Below are 22316 nucleotides of genomic sequence, written 5' to 3' on the forward strand. Positions count from 1 at the left end.
TCGCGACTGGGAGGTGCAGTTGTTTAGTGCGAACCGAGCATAGGTGTTCTGCAAAGCGGTCCTCAAGCTTCCGCTTGGTTTCCCCGATATAGAGGAGGCCACAACGGGAACAGCGGATACATTATACCACATTAGCAGATATGCAGGTGAACATCTGCTTGATGTGGAAAGTCTTCTTGGGGCCTGGGATGGGGATGAGGGGGGAAGTGTAGGGTCAGGTGTAGCACTTCCTGCGGTTGCAGGGAAAAGTGCTGGGTGAGGTGGGACTGGAGGGGAGTGTGGAGTGGACAAGGGAGTCACGGAGAGAGTGGTCCCTCCGGAAAGCAGATAAGGGTGGGGAGGGAAAACGGTCTTTGGTGGTGGGGTCGTATTGCAGATGGCGGAAGTGTCGGAGGATGATGCGTTGGATCCGGAGGTTGGTGGGGTGGTACGTGAGGATGAGGGGGATTCTGTTTTGGTTGTTATTGCAGGGAGGGGGTGTGATGGATGTGTTGCGGGAAATGCGGGAGACACGGTTGAGGGCGTTCTCAACCACCGAGGCGGGGGGGTTGTTGCAGTCCTTGAAAAACAAGGACATCTGAGATGTACATTCACACAGACTACATTCACACACATCAGGCATTCAACTTCAATCAAAATGCATTCACACATACTCTTAACTCTCAGGACGCCAATTGACTTTAAAGAGAACACCAGTAAGACAATGGCAAGTTCAGTGTTGGTGTGAAGAAAGAGGCCCACAATTAGTTTAATTGCATCTCCCCTGAGAGAGCTATCTCCCCTCAGCTACCCCCAGGAGAGGGATCCCAAAGAGGTACTGCCCCGAGAGCTATCTGCACCACTATCTCCAGAAGAGGGATCCCGACAGCAATTCCGAAACCTCCTGTCACAGGCCTGTTCCACAATAGGGGAACCAATAGCAACTGACCACTACCTACAGACTGAACAACAGACAATCTCCGAAAACCACTGACCTGACTGACACCACAAGGCCTCAGGCACATCCTGAGGTGAAAACTGGCTCACAAAAACCACCACAAAGTAAGGAAAACCAAGTACTGACCTGATAAATCCACTATGCATCTTACTGTATCAGCGGACTCAACCCAGACTGAAGGTCTACACAGTCTGAAGTCTTTGTTGAGACACCAGGTACAGCAAGTGGGAACAACCAGCAGTACTTCAAAATCACGTTTATCCCACTGGTGAGCCTAAACTCCTGAGACCCCAAAGTGTCCACCCTTTCCATGCGTAAATAAAGGGTGATGCGGTGATGAGATGCTGGCCTCTGTGGAGTTATTTCAGTGCCGATGAGAACAATTCACGCTTCTGCTTGCAACAGTCATCTTTGATGCATGAAAAGTGGCAGATGGAGATCAATTTAGATAAATATGAGGTAGGAAAACTGTGTCCAGCTCTGGTCACCCAGTTATAGGAAGTATATTATTAAACTTGAGAGGGTTCAGAAGAGATTTACTAGCATGTTTCTGGGTATGGAAGCTTTGAGTTATATTGAAAGGCTGGATAGGCTGGGACCTTTCTCTGTGGAGCGTAGGAGGTTGACAGGCGTCCTTAAAAAATGTTTATAAAATGATGAGGGCTGTAGATAGAGTTAATGGTAATTGTCTTTTCGCTCAGATGGAGGATTGCAAAACTGGGGGGCACATCTTTAAGGTGAGAGGAGAGAGATTTAAAAAAAGACGAAGGGCAACATTTTTTACCAGAAGATGCTTCATGTATGGAATGAAAAGCGGTGAATGCGGGTACAATTACAATATTTAAAAAGATATTTGAATAAGTACATGAATAGGAAAGGTTTGGAGGGATACGGACAAGGAATAGTTTAGTTTGGGATCATGTTCGGCATGGACTGGTTGGATTGAAGGGTCTGTTTCCATACTGTATTACTCTATGACTCTATTTCTGGTGTCACACCATTATTTTGGAATCTTGACACATTCGATCCTGCCATTGAAGACTAGGCCCAGTATGTGGAAAGAATGCGTTACTTTCAAATCGGACAAATGATACGGTAGCAGATGAAAAGCAACAAGTAATTCCCCTGACAGTTTGTGGACTTGCAGCTTAACTTTCCTTGAGGCACCCAATACTAAAAACCTTTCAAGAACTCATGGATTTAGTTAAGGAATATTATGACCACAAGCCTCCTCCAATTCTGAATCGCTATCATTTTTCTTCGCCAATTCGAGAGCCAGGGAATCCGTATAGAGAATTTAGACTAGGTTACGACAACTGGCAGAGGCATATGACTTTGGTTTAACCCATAATGACATGCTGACAGACTTTTTAGTATGTGGGTTTAATGATGTAAGCATGCAAAAGTACTTAACAGCTGAACCCCAATTGGACTTCAAACAGGCACTACAACTGGCTTTGTTGTTGTAAAACGTGCCTCGTGGAGCATATGAATTGCGGGATATTCCGATGGAAGTGGACACCCTCGCTAGTCTGACTGAGTTTGGGGAGCACCACTTGAGAGAAGGCAATTGCATAGCCTCACAGGATATAACCTAAAAAGAGGGACTGTAGGTCAGCCCACAGCAAAACCACAAAACAAAGCCAAGCCTCAGTCAAACAGTTAAAATTTTCTTCAGGATCCGGGCTGGCAAGCCATTGTAGTTGCTGCTGGTATGCGGACTCGAGACAGCAAAGAGTCCCACTAGACCTAAAGTGAGTAAAAGAACTCATAGGCCGGTATCCAAGAGAGTGCACACCCTGGAAAGTCCATCTACATCTAGTTTGGAACAGTTAAATTGCTTAGCAACATCCAAATCAGAGCCAATCAAAATGAATCTGGTTAAATAGTCACCCAGTTCTAATGGAGGTCAATACTGCTGTGGCTGTTACAGGGATCGCAGAACCAATCTTTAACAAAATTCACTGCGGACTCAAAACCTGAAGTTTGTGCAAAACCTTGGCTGGACTGAGAACTTATACTGGGGAACCTTTACAAATTAAGGGTGCAACTTCAGTTCCAGTCTCTTTTGAGGAGAAGCTGGTTTACTTACCACTAACTGTAGTGAAGTCTTCACCTGACAAAAGAGCAGTGCTCCAAAATCTTGGGATTTCAAATAAACCTGTTGAACTATAACCTGATACTGTGTGACTTCTGACTTTGTCCACCCCAGTCCAACACTGGCACCTCCACATCATGACTAGCAAAGGAAGCAAGGCCATCTTGCATGTTGACTAGAAAACAACTCCACAATTCTGCAAGGCCCACACAGTGCCACTTGCCTTACAGGCAAATGTGGAGGCAGAAATCAGAAGGCTGGAAAGTAAAGGAATTATCAAACCAGTCCAGTTTGCAGAATGGGCAGCAGTCATACAAATTGCAAAGTCAATGGGTTTGTTTGCCTTTGAGGGGATTTTAAACAAACAGTAAACGGTTTATGGCAGTTGCCTAAACACCCAATCCCTCAGATAGAGGATTTATATGCAAATCTGCCAGGGGGCTGTCCTTCACACAGCTGGACATGAGCCCTGTGTATTTGCAGTTGGGGTTAGATGGGGATTCCCAGAAGAATGCTACAACTAATACCCGTAAGGGTTTGTACCAGTATACAAAACAGCCATTCCGGGTATTGTCAGCCTATGCAATTTTTCAGTCGGTGGTGGAGGACATCTTACAAGGTCTATCCCAGGTTGCCATTTATCTAGTTGACATGCAAATAACAGGGAAGACTAATAAAGAACTCTTAGAGGACTTGGACATGGTCCTTAGACAATTCTTCCAGGTGAGCGTGTGCCCAAGAAGGGAAAAATGTGTGTTCCAGACATCCCAAGTGACCTACTTAGGCTACAGGGTTGACAAGACTGGGTAAGATAAAGTGAGGGTGATCAACAGTGCCCCAGCTCTCACATCTGTACCAGAGCTTCGGTCTTTCCTTGGGCTGGCGAATCATTACAGAAAGCTCATACATAACCTGGCCTCCATCCTGGCACCTTTTGCATCAACTACTAAACAAGGGTCAGCCTTGGATATGGTCGCATTGCCAAGCCACTGTTTTTAGGGAAGTGAAAAAACAGCAATCCTCCTCCAAGGTGTTAGCACACTGTGATCCCAAGCGAGATCTGATATTGACATATGGTCCAATGGAGAGGAATGCCCAACACATTTGGAGTCAGGAAGTTCCACCAGTACGTTTACGGACATAAACTTGTAATAATAATGGACTACGAACCCCAGCTAGGTCTACTTAAAGAGGACGAGGCAATGCCGCCCATAGCTTCAGGCCATATTCAGTGGTGGGCTGTGATACTAAGCGCGTATAATTTCAAGTTGGAACACCGTCCAGGAAGCCAAGTAGCATACGCTGATGCTTTGAGCTGCTTCCTGCTGATAGATCCACCACCAGGGGTACCACCACTGGAAGAGTCTGTAATGGTTTTAAATTTTCTGGACACTTCCAGTCACAGCTGACAATATCAGACTTTGAACATTGAAAGATCCGGTCATGGCAAAACTGAAACAGCTGGTGGTGATGGGGGAGAAAATCAAAGGGCCGTCACAACCAGAATTGAAACATTTTTGGACCTGGAGAGATTAGATCACAGCAGAGGACAGCATATTATTATGGGGAACAAAAGTGACACTCCCGAGTGAATGTCGCCTTCAGACACTGGTTGAACTCCATCAGGGTCATCCAGAGGATTCCAAAATGAAGATGTTGGTGAGAAGTTATGTCTGGTGGCCAGCACTGGATGCAGACGTAGCTGTGTTGGAGGGGCAGTACCCAGAGTGCCAACAAGGACAAAAATTACCACTGGATGCTCCCCTACATTCATGGAAGCGGTCAGGCAAACCCTGGACTTGGTTGCACATTGACTGTGCTGGTCGTTTTGTGGGCTGTATGTTCTTAGTCATTGTGGACACCCACGTGCATGGAGTTCATTAGTCAAACATGGGGATGATGGTAGAAAAACCGTGCACATCTTTTGTAGTACACAGAAGTGTAGTGCACCCGGAAGTGTTGGCCATGACTAAAATGCCATCATTTACCAGCAGGGACTGGAGTATTTCCTGAGGTTGAATGGCATTTGCCATATAAGGACAGTTCCACACCATCCATCATCCCATGGTTTGGCAGAAAGAGCAGTCCAAACTTTGAAGGCAGACTTAAAGAAACAAACAGCCTACAGCTTTACCCAGTACCAAAGCGTCCCATTTCCTGTTTGATTATAGGACCAACCCTCATGCAACTACAGGGATAGCTCAAGCAGAATTACTAATGGGGAGAACACTCTGTACCAGGTAAAATCTGATCTTCCAGGACCTGGCAGGGAGGGTGAAACAGCATCAGGAATGCTATTGCTGGACACAAAATTCTGATAAGCAAGAGAGACAGTTTTCTTCAGGGGATGAAGTTGCGTGTAGGAACCATGGAATTGGTCCTGCATGGGTAAGAGGCATGGTCAATATGAGGTCAGGTCCAGTGACGTGTAAAGTTCAGGTAGTTGCAACTGTCCCGATCAAACACAGGAAAGCTGCAATTGGCAAACGGGGCAGGAGAAAAATGTGTCCGACTCTTCGGAACATTCGGCAGAACCAGTGGATTCTCCCTTTCCATTACACATCCAAGAGACCTCGACTCCATTGTCACCTGAAGGGGAGAGTGAATTTCTTCCAAGACGCTATGGACACGAGAGAAGGGCTACCATTCGGTACACGCCACCCATAACCAAGGCTGAGTCCAAAGAACTGGACCCCTGTGCGAAAACTCCCCAGGAGAAACTTCAAGAGAAAAAACAGGCCTATGTCCCCAGACTCAGATTGGGAAGGATATAATGATTGTAACAAGGTCAGCCAGGTGTACCTCATAAAATATGAGTTCTTTGATTGGGGCAGTTAGCCTGGTCCAATCAGGGAGCCCTGGCTGACAGATAAAAACAAGTGTGTCAGAGATCCTCTTCACTCAGAGCCAGCTCTGAGGAAGCTGGATCAGTCTCAAGGACTTTTCATGTGTGAATAAAGGGTGACTTTGTGATGGGATACCATCCTTTGTGGTGTTATTTCACCCTGCTGTGCTTTTATTTTAAAGTTAACAGTTATTCACCAACTAGCAATTTCCCATGTGCTGATGTTAATTTAGATCATTTATCTAATGATCTCTGATACTTCCTTTGTCTGTTGGATTTAACCATACTGAGGCTGTGGCTCTGAACTCTCTCAGGTCAATGCTCCTCACCTCAGAGCTGTCTGATTCAATGGGTATTTGTGCACTTGCTGTTGAACTTTGTGCGCCAGGCATTTTCAAACTGTGGGCATCATTAAAAACAGGGTCTTTAAAAAAACTTCATTATACCCATTCATTAAACACTAAAAATGTTCATTTAGCCAAACTGATGACATAAACAGGTTTTTTTAAAATTCGTTCACAAGATGAGGGCATTTCTGGCTAAGCCAGCATTTATTGTCCAGAGGGTAGTTAGGAGTCAACCACATTGCTCTGGGTCTGGAGTCACATCTAGACCAGACCAGGTAAGGATGAAAGTTTCCTTCCCTGCAAGGACACTGGTGAGTCAAATGAGTTTTTCCAACAATCAACAGCGGATTCATGGTCATCATTAGACTTCCAATACCAGATATTTATTGAATTCAAATCCCGCTATCCAGGATTTGAACCTGGGTCCCCAGGACATTACCTGTGTGTCTGGATTAATAGTCTAGCAATAATACCACTAGGCCATTGCCTCCCCAAATAGATTGTGAAAGCAAAGAGTGATAGATGTTTTCTGCAGCTGTGCAGTGTCCTAGAATCATCTTAACTTTTCTTTCTCCTCTATGTCTTCATCAATAGCCTGTGCCCCTGAGAAAACACTATAGAGAAGAATATTTCTGAAAGGCATTGTCACGCTCTTCATCACTTCCAAGCATCAGCACAGAGATTGGTATCTTGACTGGATTAGAGAGGGATTTAAAGGGGTTATGTGAATGAACAGATAATAATGGCAGGAACAGAACAGTAGATAGATTCTGATGCAAATTTCTCACCTAGACACAGGTGTAATCATCAGCTATCTGACAATAAAATGGAAATTGCTTGTCCCGTTCAAATGATTACTTTAGGCTTTGGAAACCCTATGAATAAGTTTCACCAAATGGCTGAATAGGTGGAAAGATCTGCATCCAGTCTGATGGATGTCATCTCATATGACATCAACCTACAAGTATAAAGACACTAAAATGCAACCTTAAAAATGTAAATTCACATTCAGCTACTTTGGTGGAAACTCGAATGGCTACCCTGTAGATTTCAAGTTCTGACCCGTGTTCCATCTTGGTTAAACAGATGTTCACCTTGCAAATGGATATTGGCTTTTAAAGAGCCATCCATTTTCTGCAACCTTGTGGGAGTTAGTACTGGTAAAGCAGAAATGGTATATGCTGCCCTCTCAAGATGTCAGCATGTTTAGTCTGTTACGGTCCTCTCAATGACTATCTGGTATAGTTCCAGAAAATCAGCTGGGCCATTCTACCCTAGCAGAAACTGATATTTAGCAGTGTTCAGCCAGTTTCTCTCAGTTATTGCAGGTATTCAGTGCCCTGCCAAGGGAATTGAATACCATGATTGAATGTCTGGACCAATTGCCAGTCGCAGTTATGTCATAACTTTCTAATTATAATATTGTATATTTTATAAAGAAAAGGCTAATTTAACTTCTAAACAATCATTAAAAAAACATTTAAAAATAGTTGCCAGAAGCCACATCACTTACTCTTGTTGATTAATTACCAGCCAAAAGCAGCTAGACTGATATGTTATCTCAACATTAACACAATGGATCCCTGAAGGTGTGAATATTCAAAATTTCTGAGTCAAGAAGAAACTGGAAGAAAACCCCACAGGGAATTCCAGCATGATTAATCTTTCTTTGTTTAGAGTTGATATAGCAGACATTTGAAGTTTGATCCATTTTGAAACCAAAATTCCCCAGGAAAGTCTCTGGCAGGCAACATCTTCAGAGAAGAGAGAGTTCTCAGATAAAGACAGATTATTCAGAAATAAGCCACAGTTTTGCTAAAAAGAAATCTGTAAGTGCTACAATCACAGAACTAGTATTGAACAAGAAACATTCTCTCCCATTCAAATCCTGCTCAATGTACTGAACCTGCCTGTGCAAGCAAACTTCAGATGTCAACTTTAGAAGGCAACATGGTTACCGATTTCTGCTTCAGAAAGAGAAATCTTCAAAAAAAGAGCCAGGCCTGCAGCTATAATGGACTGGTCAGACTTCTTTCTTTAAGCATTCTTAAATTAAGACAAACAAACAATCAAAGCTTGTCATCTTTCTCTCGTCAGGACTAAGATGCAAGAAACAGGCTTAGTGTTTTCCCCTCGGTATTCCTTTTATCAAGTCTGATTATGCATCGAGTTCTGTTGAGTGCAAGATGAAAATCTTTGACTTCTTGTCTCTTTTTAGACATTCTTGAGTCTTGTGCTTTGATTTTTCATGCAAATATAACACTCATGTTCAAGAAAGGAGAGAAAAAAAGAAGTACAGTCTAATTGGCCTGACATCAGTCATTGAAAAATGCTAGGATCTATTTTTAAGGCAGCACAGAACAATTAGAAAGCCAGGGTATGCCTATATAGAGTCATCATGGTTTTATGAAACAGGAATCATATTTCACAAACCTATTGGGACATTTTGAAAGATGTTACCATTATGATAGATGATAGGGAATCAATAAAGGAGGTAGATTTGGATTTCCAAAAGGCATTGAATAGGACACTACATAAAAGTGGTCGGGGTAATAGATTTACATAGAGCAGATAAAGAAGGAGGATAGAAAAGAACTTGTCATTTTAAAGTTGGTAAGCTCTTACTAGTCGATGCTGCAAGGATTGCTACTGGGATAGAGCTATATATAATTTATCTTAATGACTTGAATGAAGTGACCAAGAATAACGTATCTAGGCTTGGTAACAATTTACAGCTACTTGGGAAAGTAATCTATGATTTGGCTGAGAGCTACCAAAGCAGAATTTCTGAATATTTTGGGGCAGTTTCTCTAATTAAATATCTCCCATGGAGTCAGTAACCCCATTAACATGGTTTCTGCTGCCACTAGAGGGTGGAATTAAATGCCTTTCCCTGATGGGGGTTTAGAAGTGGATAATTAATTTAGCCATGTGGGAGGATGGCAGGAGGGGACTCCGTCACCTTCCTGCCTCCCCACTAATAGGTCCAAGGTGGAAAGCCTAATAAATGTCCTCCTACTCAGCTACCAATTGAGGCTACTGGTTGGGTAATTATAGCTCAGATAAGGGCTTCACGCTGCTGTCACTAGTACTCAACCAGTAAGAGGCAGGGATCTCAGCATACAGGTAACCTGAAAAATAAACCCTGCTGTATTTTCTTGCAGGCTTTGATGGGCTGGGTTTCTGGTACAATAGCACTGAGTACCTGATCAGGCATCAGGAAGGGTTGGGATTGTTGAGAGATGTCTTTGCTGCCAATGCTCCTTCTCAGTGACCTCCAGCCCACAATTCCCAACTTACTGTCATTCGGTTTTGAGAGGAGGTCCCTCAGCAATCCTGCACCTCTGGTGAGTGTATTGTCTGCAACTGCTAAACGTCTCACTGGCACTGCCTGAAGTACACAGTTGCTGTCCTTAGACTGGCTGTTGCAGATTCAAACCGTGGTCCCATGACAAACTCTGACAAAGTCCCAAGCATATTATTGGCTTCAGTCACTGCTGTTGGTTACATTGTTCGTAATAGAGACCTTCCAGCATCTGATTGGCTGTCAGCTATCAAAGACAGAATACCCAGGGAACGTACTGCACTTAAATGTTCCCAAGAATCAAAAGCCCCAGTAGCAGGATCCCTGCTGCCAATTGGAAATTTAATACACTTGGGGCTCAGTGGTTGAGTTGGCAGGGGTGCTGCCAATTTTGATGGTAGACATTGGGCTCCTCACCACCCATATTAAATTTCACCCAATGTGACAGGTCAACTAACTTTATCAGGACTCAATCTCTATCAAGAGTTGCTGTAAGTATTTCCAGCATTTTATGTTTTATGTGAAGTGTTAGCGTTCAGAGAGATTTGGGTATTCTTCTACAGAAAACACAATATGTTGACAACAAGATAGAGCAAACAATTAGAAAGACAAGTGGCACGTTCTCCTTTATTGCAAGGGGTGGAGTAAATGATCAATAAAATCTTAGTGCAATTGTATGGGGCTAAAAATGTGTACAGTATCCTCAGCACCGACAGAAGGATCAACTTGTCTCGTCTTGGATGGGATGAATCAAGTTTTCCTCTGAGGAACACAGTAGAGTGGGCCCATATTCCCTGGAGATAGGAGAATATGAAAGATTCTGAGCAGGCTTGACAATATATGCTGAGAGGATTTTTTTCACTGGCTAGATAGACTGGAACTTGGTGACAGACAATCAGGATAAATGACCAGCCATATTGGACTTAGATCAGGAACCATGTTTTTTCACTCAGAGGGTTGTTAATAATATTTCCTTTAAGCTGAATGACCATTCAGCAAGTTACAATAAAGTTAACCTTTGAACTTTCCTCATATGCCTGGGAGCACATAAATAAATCTCCCATTAATGCCATAAAAAAAAGCAATGATGATTTTAAATCTTTAGAATTCTCTACTGCAGAGGGCTGTGGATGCTCAGTCATTGGGTACATTCAAGACTTGGATAGATATATCTGGAGATATTTCGTGAGTGGATAGGAAACTGGAGTGGAGTTTGAATATCAGTCATAGTTTTATCCAGTAGTGAAGTGTACTTGTGGTTGTATACATAACAAATAGCGGCTCCTAATTCAACATTCTTATGCAAGTACAAATAATTAAGGACTTGAATATCAAAAGATTTTACTTCAGCCGTCAGTTTGCAAATAAATTCATTGCCCTCTTCATAATTAGAAGCAGCTCTTTCTCTCAACTGTTTTTTATAATAGCCAGACTTCATTCTGACTGTCATGGACATGAGTTTGGGAGAATAGTTTCTTGGCTGTTTTTAGTGACATGAAGGATGTGAGGAAGGAGATATCAAATATTAAGGCACAGAAGTACTTGTCACATTTCAGACTGGTGATTGAGAAGGTTAAGATCAATATGTTTAGATTTGTGGTCTCCAGCTAAACCTACACCTATAGAGCTCTAACAAACCCAGCTGCTTCCTAGTTGGTTGGTGAAGATGCTTCTCTTCATCCAATTGTTATTTCCATCAAGGTGCATAAGTAGTACTGGGAGTTATGTCTGGTAGGGTTTAGTCAGAGTATGTAAAACCAAGCCTAGGAAAAGTAATATGTGGTAGCTTACCACTATTTGAATATTCAATTAACTCTAAAACACAACCATCTCTGTAAACCTGTGAAATAACTCCATAGAAGCCAGATATAACAAGGTGTAGAGTTGGATGAACACAGCAGGCCAAGCATCAGAGGAGCAGGAAAGCTGAAAGTTTCAGGTCTAGACCCTTCTTCAGAAATGAGGGAGGGGAAGGGGATTCTGAAATAAATAGGAAGGCAGATAGAAGATGGATAAAGGAGAAGATAGGTAAAGATGAGACAGACTTGTCAAAGAGGCGGGGTTGGAGCCAGTAAAGGTGAGTTTAGGTGGGGAGGTAGGGAGGGGACAGGTCAGTCCAGGGAGGACGGTCCCCAAGTCGCTTTGTAGAACACCTACGCTCAGTTCACGACAAACATCTGCACCTCCCGGTCGCAAACCATTTCAACTCCCCCTCCCACTCCTTGGACGACATGTCCATCCTGGGCCTCCTGCAGTGCCACAATGATGCCACCCGAAGGTTGCAGGAACAGCACCTCATATTTCGCTTGGGAACCCTGCAGCCCTATGGTATCAATGTGGACTTCACAAGTTTCAAAATCTCCCCTCCCCCTACCGCATCCCAAAACCAGCCCAGCTCGTCCCCGCCTCCCCAACTTGTCCTTCCTCCCACCCCTCCACTTCTCCCACCTCAAGCCCCACTCCCATCTCCTACCTACCAACCTCATCCTGCCTCCTTGACCTGTCCGTCCTCCCTGGACTGACCTATCCCCTCCCTACCCCCCCACCTACACACACCTTTACTGTCTCCAACCCCACCTCTTTGACCTGACTGTCTCCTCTCCACCTATCTTCTCCTTTATCCATCTTCTATCCACCTCCCCCTCTCTCCCTATTTATTTCAGAACCCCCTTCCCCTCCCCCATTTCTGAAGAAGGGTCTAGACCTGAAACGTCAGCTTTCCTGCTCCTCTGGTGCTGCTTGGCCTGCTGTGTTCATCCAGCTCTATACCTTGTTATATCAGATTCTCCAGCACTGGCAGTTCCTACTATCTCCATAGAAGCCAGTGTCCATTACCAAGTCACCCTTTATTTACATGTGAACAGTTCTTGCCTTTAGCACTGCAATCATTCAGAGTTAGGTATCAGACTGTCAGTATCTCTGACACTCTCTCTATTTGTCAGCCAGGGCTCCCTAATTGGGGCTGTTAATCTAGCCCAATCAGGGAACTCATTCTATGTTGTTGAGCTGGCTGACCTCATTACAATCACTACAGCTGCCTTCAGTTAAAATCCCCTTGAAATTCTCTTTTCATTATGAGACTAATTACATAAAATTTTACTGAATGAGTTGCCTGATAATTCCACTCAGTTAAAGTAGCAGAAATAGACCAAAAGTCAAGCATTTAGCTGCTCAAACCCATTCCAAACTAAATAAGATCAAAGCTTACCTTCATTTTTACACAACTAATTCATACTACTTGATGCCTTTATCAAACAGAATTTCCTTCATGGGGCCATGAGTTGCACGTATTTATTACACACACGTCTGTTTCCAACGGGATGGCAAATCATTTTTGAAACTTTAATGGTCTACATGCTTGAGCAATTAGAGTTTGTCACATCTCTAATTTTAGTTCAGAATTGCACATTATTGGTTATTAAATTGCAATTTTTATAAAATTTTCATATGTTTTTCAAAGTTTTCATATTTGGAATCAGAAACAAATGTTAGAATGTGTGCGTACCACAACTGAGAATAGCCAAAATTTGAGAGCCGGTAATTCATGGCAGCTGTATTTGTAGCTTTGATGGCTGAATTACGAAGTGAATCCTGTCATCGTGTTGCTGCTGGGTTGGAATTGATTTGGGGTAAATAGATCAAAAATATATTATACATCAATTGAAATGAAAATGCACATTTTAAAAGGAATTACAAGACCTGAATATCATGAAAAAATAAACAGTTCTGTCTGCATTATTTTTTTTCTAGACAGCCACTTAGCCCAAATGATCTGCTGGCTTTGTTCCGTTACCCACGGGATCCCTTTACTGTGGAGGCTGCAAGAGCAGGAGAAATCTTTGAGCGGACTTTGCAACTGATACAGAACCATGTCAAGCAAGGCTTAACTGTGGACTTCAATGACATAGGTATGGGTCCAAGTCAAAAGGGAAGCATAGACCTAGATTTTGTGGTCAGTAACAAATCAATAGTACTCACTGCCAATCTCATAGAAAGTGCCCTGAAAAGATCTAGCTATCTCTATGATACAGGGCTTTTTTTTTGTAGTGGTGGTTCAAATCTGACATGAATTCAAACTATCCTCAGGAATTCAGCAATATTCATGTCAGATATGCTAAGCAATTAACTAGATTCAAATATTCTCACAATCAGCAAACCAGGAAGTAAAAGACACTGAATCTCTTACTTTTTAAAAAGTGATATAGGAAAATAAATGATTTTGATTGGTTTGAGATTCAAACTAAAACAAAAATAAGCTTTAAAATGTTTTACTTTTAATGTAATACGTAGAATTTTTGACATTATAGAGAAATCTGACGTCACAAATGTAAAATTGATTTTGCTACTAGTTAGAATCTTTATTAGTAATTATGAACTGAGTATACTATTGAAAACCCAATTATGTCTTGTTCAACAATGTGTAGGTTTTCAAAGGACTTTTGTAATAAGCACTGTTGACGATAGGTTCTCATCAGTTCAAAGATTTCTTGTTGTCTCCATCCGTGGGAACTTTAGAAGTTAGGAATGGGACAGAATTATATAGTTCCCCAGTCACTATTGTGACAGTGGGGGTGTCCTAAAATGCAGCATAAGCTTGCACAGTAACTTCCTACCTGTCCTGACAGCTCCCCCATTAGGGAACAGTGGAGACAATAGTGGCCCACTCATGCTTATGCCTTCTAAGATCCTTTAATGGAGGCAGGCAGCTAGAATTGGCAGGGATGGATTTTTTATTAGCTCTTCAGGTGAAAGAGTGGAACCCCTGACATCTGAATATTGTTCCTAGAATCACAAGCAGCAGTTTTGGAATGTTCACCATGTTCTAAACCCACGTAGGCTTGCAATGATGCTTTCAGTTTCAGTGCTGTAGTGCCACAACTGTGTTTTTTTTTATCATTACCCCACAAAACCCAAGAAAAATAATAATAGATTACCAATTATTGCTGACATTTCCAAAAAGGTAATATAAAATACCAATGAGATATTAGTTTATGTTTTCAATTTGTTTATTCTTTCTTGGAACATGGGCATCACTGACATCTGTCATTGATGTTTGAGCCAATCATTATTTATTCTGAAGTTATGTGAAAAATTATATTCTACAAATATTCAGCATGTGTTAGAATGAAAGCCAAACTGTTTGATGTTACTAAGTTAGTAGAGAAAAGGAATCCATTCAATACACCTGTTCAAAAGAAAACTCTCAACTCCTGATCACAGTGTGTTTTGCTTATCTTTGTAAGCAACTTACCCAAAATTGAATTTTCTATGTTTATAACTCATCAGGTGCTATTTTAACTTATATAGGTGAAAAATAGTGATATTATTGTCACAGAGGAAGTGCAACAAAAGTACACCAGACCTGTCCCTGGATAGTGGGGCTGTTTTATCAAGAGAGATTGGGCAAACTAGGTCGGTATTCTATAGATTTTTGAAGAATGATATGTCATTTCAGCTTACAAAATATTGAAAGGGATAGACAGTTTAGATGCTGATAAAATGTTTCCCCTGGTTGGGGAGCCTAGAACCAGGAGGCATAAATTTAACAAAAAACAGTGATGCCACTTAGGCTCAAAATTAGGAGAATTTTTTTTTTAAACTGAGAGAGTTGTAAACCTTTAGAATTCTCTATCACAAAGGGCTGTCGAAGCTCAGTCAAGTATGTTTCAGGTAGTGATTGAAAGGTTTCTAATTGGGCTGTAGGGTTATGGGAGTTGTGTAAATAAAAAGGCATTGAAGTAATCGATCAACCATGATTGTGTTGAATGATTAGATAGGTCTACAAGCTGTATAGCCTTTTCCTGTTCCTTTGTTCCTATATCAACAACTTTTTGAATAACTCAAGTAATTCTTTCTTCACGGTAGTTAAAGTTAAAATTGCACCTGATGTGAAGAACTCCAAGATCAGTTCTACATTTCCCATTTATAATTAGAAGGTGTACCACATTGCCTAATGTCATGGATTAATCTGTAGTTGTATTCCATATTTACATTTGTTATTCTTGTCTTGTTGTCCATTAGCCTTAAATAAGTGTGTGGTGGTGTGTCTACTGAGATGGTCCTAACCTCGGAATATTTACTTTAACTCCAATTCTCATAGTTTCTATCTGTATCCTGAGTTAGGTGTATTGTTCCTATGGCCAGTGTCCTACACTCATTACTGGCTTCCCCATAATTTACAACCACTCAGCACTCACCTTTGTGACATTTAATTTACATTGCATGTGATGAGTTATCTTTACTCAGTTAGCAGTTCAGGTGGAACTAGAAGATTCCATGCCTTAGTCAAAGAAGAGCAAGGAGTTCTTTTTATATTAGAAGTCTGGTCAATACTCTTCTGCTAATCAAAAGCAGAGAAACAGCTTATTTGGTCATTTATCTCACCGGTGTTTGCAGAATCCTTCAATGTACAATTTGGCTATTGCATTTGATATACAGAAACGATTTCAAAGTACATTATACAAAATGCTTGGAGACACGATAAGACACAAATCTTCATTTGCTTTCAAATGCGTTAATAATTTTGTACCATAACTAGGTAATTGCACAGCTATAAAATATTAAACTTCAGCAGGGTAGTATTCTAATATTGTGTCACAAAATGGAAGACCACAGTGTTATGGGACTACAATTCTGAACCATTTGGGTTCCCGGACGTGACTGTTCAGTTGAAGAGAATGGCAAGTGGAGAATAGTCTCCTTTCTCGAGCAGGAATGCATCCGGTGAGTCAATGGTCAATTGATTGTATTATTAGAAACAAATTATGAAACCAAATCAGAAAGAGGATTTCTTTCAAATCACAAAAATTAGAAAATTAAAGTCTATTATTTTAATCTGTATAGTAAAGTGTCAGATTTAAGTTAATCTTATTGATATTATTGAACCAAATAACCTGAAAGCACCTTTTCAAATGAAAATTTTGTCTAGATTCACCTTTCAATGTTACCAGATCCAGGAAGGCAATAGCTCGATGCTGTATCATTGCTGGCTCCCAAGAGGAAAACTAAGCACCTACTCAAAAAGAAGAAAAAAGATAAATGGCTGAATTTTTGGGTCATTTTTTAAGGATGTTGTGTTAGTAATAGAATAGGCAGAAATAATTTATTCAGTTTTGAACAAATCAGTAAGAATTTATGGGAGAAGTATCTGTCAAATGAGCAAGCTTAACCAGACTAGAGATCCAGTAAAACGCTTAAAATTCATTAAAATCTTTATTCTTGGGTACACACCTTATGCGAATCTAATTACATTTGATTTTACTGCTATATGACTCCAGACGATCATTTATTCTCAGCTTTCGTCTGCTATTGGATTCTCAAGATCTTGTAGCCAAGTAGTAAAGTGTAATGAAACGACTAGCATTTGTTTTGATCTGTGCTCCAAAGCCCCATTTGTTCACTTAGTTTATTGCTATTTTTCTATCATAGTTCCTTACAGTCTCTTTCAGCTTTCAAGTCATCACTTTTTGATTTCATTTTTAAATATCTTTTGAAAATAAATAGAACACAGAACTGTACAGCACAGGTTGGCCCAAGATGCTGTCCTGAACATAACACCAAATGAAACTAATCTGTTCTGCCTGCCCTTGCCCCACATCCCTCAATTCCTTACATGTTCATGTACTTATCTAGAGGTCCCTTAAAACGCTCCTAACATATCTGCCTCCACCACCACACCTGGCAACATGTTCCAGACTCCTACTACTCTGTGTAAAAAAACTTGCCCCTCACGCCTTCTTTGAACTTTCCCCCTCCCACCTTAAATGCATGGCCCCTAGTATTAAGTATTTCAACTCTGAGAAACAGATTCTGACTGTCAATCCTATCTATGCATCTCTTAAATTTTATAGACTTCCAACAAGTCTCCTCTCAGCCTCTGCTGCTCCAGAGAAAACAACCTGAATTTTTCTAGCCTCTCCTTATAGCCCACATCCTCTTAGCCAGGCAGCATCCTGATAAACCTCTTCTACACCCTCTCCAAATCCTCCACATCCTTCCTGTAATGTGGTGACCAGAATTGAATGCAATACTCTCAATGTGGCCTAACCAAAAAGTCTTATAAAGCTACATAACTGGCTAAAGTCTTCTGCCTACTGTTGTCAACTTACCATGATAACATTCCATATTCCAAGGGCAGGATTATATCAATATTTGGAGCAAATGCCCATGCCTGTAACAACTCATTACAAGTGCTTAATCCAAGAAGGCAGTAGGACTTTCAGTTGTAATCCAGACCAAGATCTGGCTGAAGAAAGAGTCAAGTTTGTGTATTTTATCTTTCAGCTCTTTTGAGCATCTGAAGTAATAGCAATTGATCCTTACACAATTGATTTCTGTTTGTCTTTTCCACTTCAAACCCATTTTTCAACCCTCAAACAGATGACTGTTCTCGGTCAATGCAAATGCTGCTAAGACTATATTTGTTAGAATTCTGGTCACCACATTACAGGAAGGATGTGGAGGATTTGGAGAGGGTGTAGAAGAGGTTTATCAGGATATGGGCTATAAAAGAGGATATGGGCTATAAGGAGAGGCTAGAAAAATTCAGGTTGTTTTCTCTGGAGCGGCAGAGGCTGAGAGGAGACTTGTGGGAAGCCTATTCTCTGGGAATAAACCTAGAAATGCCTTCAAACTGCTACTACAATGTACAAAAGGGAGAACAAAAGAAGCACTGCTGTCTGCCTTCCACAGACGTAAGTGCAGTTTTTTAGTGGGCATTGGGGATGGTGAGGGGCTGATTGTGATAGATCCAGGTTTTAGCTGCTTTTTCAACTTGTCCCACCCCACACCACGATTTCGGTTAACTTATGCAATTTTTATTGCGTAATTTCCAGGCTAAAATATTCAGCCATTTACTTTGCTCTTCTTTTCCAGGTGATTAGATCTTTAAAACATTTCATGAAAGCCAGCAATGTGGTGTCACAGAGCCGTGGATTTATGGCTCTGCTGACAGTTGATGCTAGCATCCTGGCATAACTCTGGTGAGTTGAAAGTTTAACTTTGATTTGCATTTTTGGGTGATAATGCAGGGAGAGAGATAGTTAATGGCAGTAACTAACTAGTACCATAATACTTTCATATTGAACAAAAGTTACTGCTAAGGTTTACTTTCCCTGCAATTAACTAATATCTTCTATGGCCTCATGATTTGGCAAGAGAATTTTGATGGCACCTAAACCAGCACAATGAGTTATTGCAGCATGCCTTTCTGTTGATCACTGTGGGTGAATTGTTCTTCAGAAATGTACCTCATTAAGTACTTAATCTAATTTGCATATTGAGTGATGTAAACGTATTAGAAATTCTGATGTTTTTTGTATTATTCCAGATATCTGTTCTAGTTTGCCATGAAAAGAAAATAAATTTATAGAAAATTGTAGTGGAATTTGTTCAATGTTCTCTGCAGAGTTCTTTAAGTCAAATAAAAACTGTAAGAGAATTGCGATATACACGCACATCAAATAAAACCAACAGGGTATCTATTTTGTACTGAAAGCCTATTTTGTTTCCGCTGAACACAATAAGCAGCAAAAGATAACAGTCAGTGACTCAAGTTAGATCGTACAGCTTTAGCTTTCTCTGTGCCATGTGAGAGTGTGAGATTTCAGAAGACATTCTTTAGCAGAAACACCTGGGAAACCTCCGAGGATGTGGATTAGCAGATGATCAATAAGTTATTATTTATCATAATACTATATTTTTACCAGGGAGTTAATACTAATAGGTGGTAATGATTTTTAGCATGTAATCTATTGCAGAAATGGACTGAGTTGTTACCATTGAGTTAGCGCCGGAACCATATCTCGTAAGTTTCAGCATGTACTTTGGTTATTAAATAAATTAAGAAAGGACATTTGAAAAGATGGGGGCCAACTTTTCTTTGTTCTTTAGTTTGAGTACAGTTTGCCTGAGGGTCACTAAATTGTGAAAATATGTCAATTTATACATTTCATTTTGAATATTCTTCTCATATGAACTTGTCAAAGGAGATATTAGTTTCAGTTATGAACATACAAACACATGTACATATGAACTAGGAGTAGGAGTATGCCATTCAGCCCCTTGAGCCTGCTCCATGAATCATTACGATCATGGCTGAACTGCTTTTAACCTCAAATCGACATTCTCACCTACCCTTGTTAACCATTCACCCACTTATTTAATAAGAATCTATCTACCTCTTCCTTAAAGTTATTCAAGAACTCTACTTTCACCACCTTTTCAGGAAGAGAGTTCTAAATACTGAAGGCCCTCAAAGAGAAAAAAAAATCCTCTTTTTTTTTAGAAGGATGGGCAATCCTCTAGTTCTAGATTCTCCTATAAGAGGAAGTATCCTTTCCACATTTGCCCTATCGCAACCCCTCAGGATCATACATCAAGTCACTACTTACTCTTCTAAACTCCAAAATATATAAGCCTAGCCTGATCTACTTTTCCTTATTAGACAACCCCTACCCATTTCTGAAGAAGGGTCTAGGCCTGAAACGTCAGCCTTCCTGCTCCTCTGATGCTGCTTGGCCTGCTGTGTTCATCCAGCTCTACACCTTGTTATCCCTACCCGTTCCGGTATTAGTCTAGTAAACTTCTGTACTGCCAACACATTTACTTCCTTCTTTAAATAAGGTGACTAAAACTGTGCACATACATGGTCTCACCAGTACTTTGTATAACTGAAATATCTTTCCCTTCTTTTGAATTCACTTCTGCTCGTAATAAATGATAACATTCTATTACTTTTCCTAATTACCTGCTATAACTCCACACTAATCCTTTGTGACTCATGCACAAGGACACCCAGAACTCTTTGCATCTCAGAGCTGTATAATCTCTCTCCACTTAGTTAATATCACTCACTTCACCTTTTTGTAGCCTCCTTACAGACTCTTCACAACTTACTTTCTTACTTATACTTGTTTCATCAGCAAAGTTAGCATCCATAATCAACTTTCGCTTCCTCTAAATATTTTATATATATTGTAAATAATTGAGTTCCCAGCATTGATCCTATGGCATACCACCCTTTTCATCTTGCCAACAAGAAAAGGACCTATTTGTGCCAATTCTGTGCTTACTGTATGTCAGTCTATCCATGCCAATATGCTACCTCTACATCATGAGTTTAATTTTCTGTAATTACCTTTGATGTAGCATCTAATCCAAAGCCTCCTAGAAAGCATTGCATCCCCTTTTACCCTCCCACAGTGCTGGTTACCTTATTAAAGAAGTCTAATAGATTGGTCAAACAGTTTCCCTTTCACAAAACTTTTCACAATTGGCCCAGTTTGGTCGTAAGGCGGTCTGACTAGACATATCTCAAAAGTTTCACAACACAACAATTCCAATAGGAATTACCTGGAAAGTTGAAACTTCCGATAAGCAATTCCCCGCTCCCTGGGACACCCTAGAAAACATCTCCAAATTAGAGTGAGCAGGATTGAGAGAGATTTGACTTTCTTACCTGGATGGTTATCCAGGAAATATTGTTCAAGATAAAAACTAGTCTAACTTCTCGGTAACGGTAAAATTGAATAACCCCCTTCTACAGTGCCCCCTAGCCCTCCTAACTACATTCTGATTTGACCTCATTAGCATCCAACGCAATCTGATCCATTCTAACTTGATCTAAAGCATCCCCCTGACCTGATTACCTCCCTATCCTAGCAACCCTACCCACCTACCACTCTAACCATCTGCCATTCCCTCTGCCAGCTGAAAGACAAATCCCATTTTCCAGGTTTCTAGGAGATCTCCTTTCATTCTTCTAAACTCTAGTGAATATAGGCTTATCCAATCCGATCTCTCTTCATATGTCAGTCCAGCCATTGGTCTGGTAAACATCCGTTGCTCTCCTTCCATTGCCAGAACATCCTTTCTCAAACAAGGAGACAAAAACTGCACACAATACTCCAGGTGTGGTCTCACCAAGGGTCTGTATAATTGCAGCAAGACATCCCTGCTCCTCTACATGAATTCTCTTACTATGAACATCAACGTACCAATTGCCTTCTTCACTGCCTGCTGTACCTGCATGCTTACTTTCAGTGATTGATTTGCATGAATACCCAGTCATTCTGCACCTCCCTCTTTTCCAAACTATTGCCATTCAGATAACAATCTGCCTTTCTTTTATTACTAAGGCTCACCTCAATTATTCACATTATACTTCAACTGCCATCCATTTACCCACTCATTCAACTTGTCCAGATCACACTGAAGCATCTTTGCATTCTCCTCACAGATCACCCTCCCTTTGTTAGCAAATAAATAGCAGAAAGAAAATTTCAACCCACTTACAATACATTTAACCACATGGACACTCAAATGTCAGTGAGGTGTCTCCCTATATCCATGCTAAAGTTCCTTGTTCAGCAGCAGAGCTACAATTGGTTTCCTTTTTAGTTAATTTGCATACCTTCACTCAATGCTATTTTCTTCATTTAATGTATCCTGCTGAAAAACAAGCTGCTAACTCAGCTCATTACTACTACCAAAAATGGGTTCTTTAAACTCATACCTTCAGCAACCTTGTTGAATTTCTTCCCCTTTGATACCTACACAGTCTTCTGCCTCTGGAGCTGTCTAATAAGCAACTTCTGCCCTGAATGTTTTAGAGACTACTAAACCAATAACACATTTGTGAAATACGTTTTCCCTCTAAATACACATGCAACCGGGCGTTTCTTTCCCTCACTAAACTAATACAAAGAACTGCAGATACAGGAGATTTGAAACAAACAGGAAAGTAAACTGCTCAAGAAACTCAGCAGGTCTAGCAGCATCTATTG

The 22316-nt window shown here is 40.9% G+C and overlaps 1 protein-coding gene across 1 annotated transcript in view; it reads left to right on the forward strand.

The window, feature by feature from the left end:
- LOC109919505 (peroxidasin homolog) overlaps positions 1-22316 on the forward strand; it is a 509465-nt gene that overhangs the window by 399365 nt on the left and 87784 nt on the right. Inside the window, exon 15 of the mRNA XM_048596123.1 lies at positions 13282-13439. Within this exon, the coding sequence (XP_048452080.1) occupies positions 13282-13439 (158 nt within the window). The remainder of the gene's footprint in view (positions 1-13281; positions 13440-22316) is intronic.

This window comes from Rhincodon typus, chromosome 4 (genome assembly GCF_021869965.1).
Source record: "Rhincodon typus isolate 14 chromosome 4, sRhiTyp1.1, whole genome shotgun sequence".
NCBI classification, from domain to species: domain Eukaryota; kingdom Metazoa; phylum Chordata; class Chondrichthyes; order Orectolobiformes; family Rhincodontidae; genus Rhincodon; species Rhincodon typus.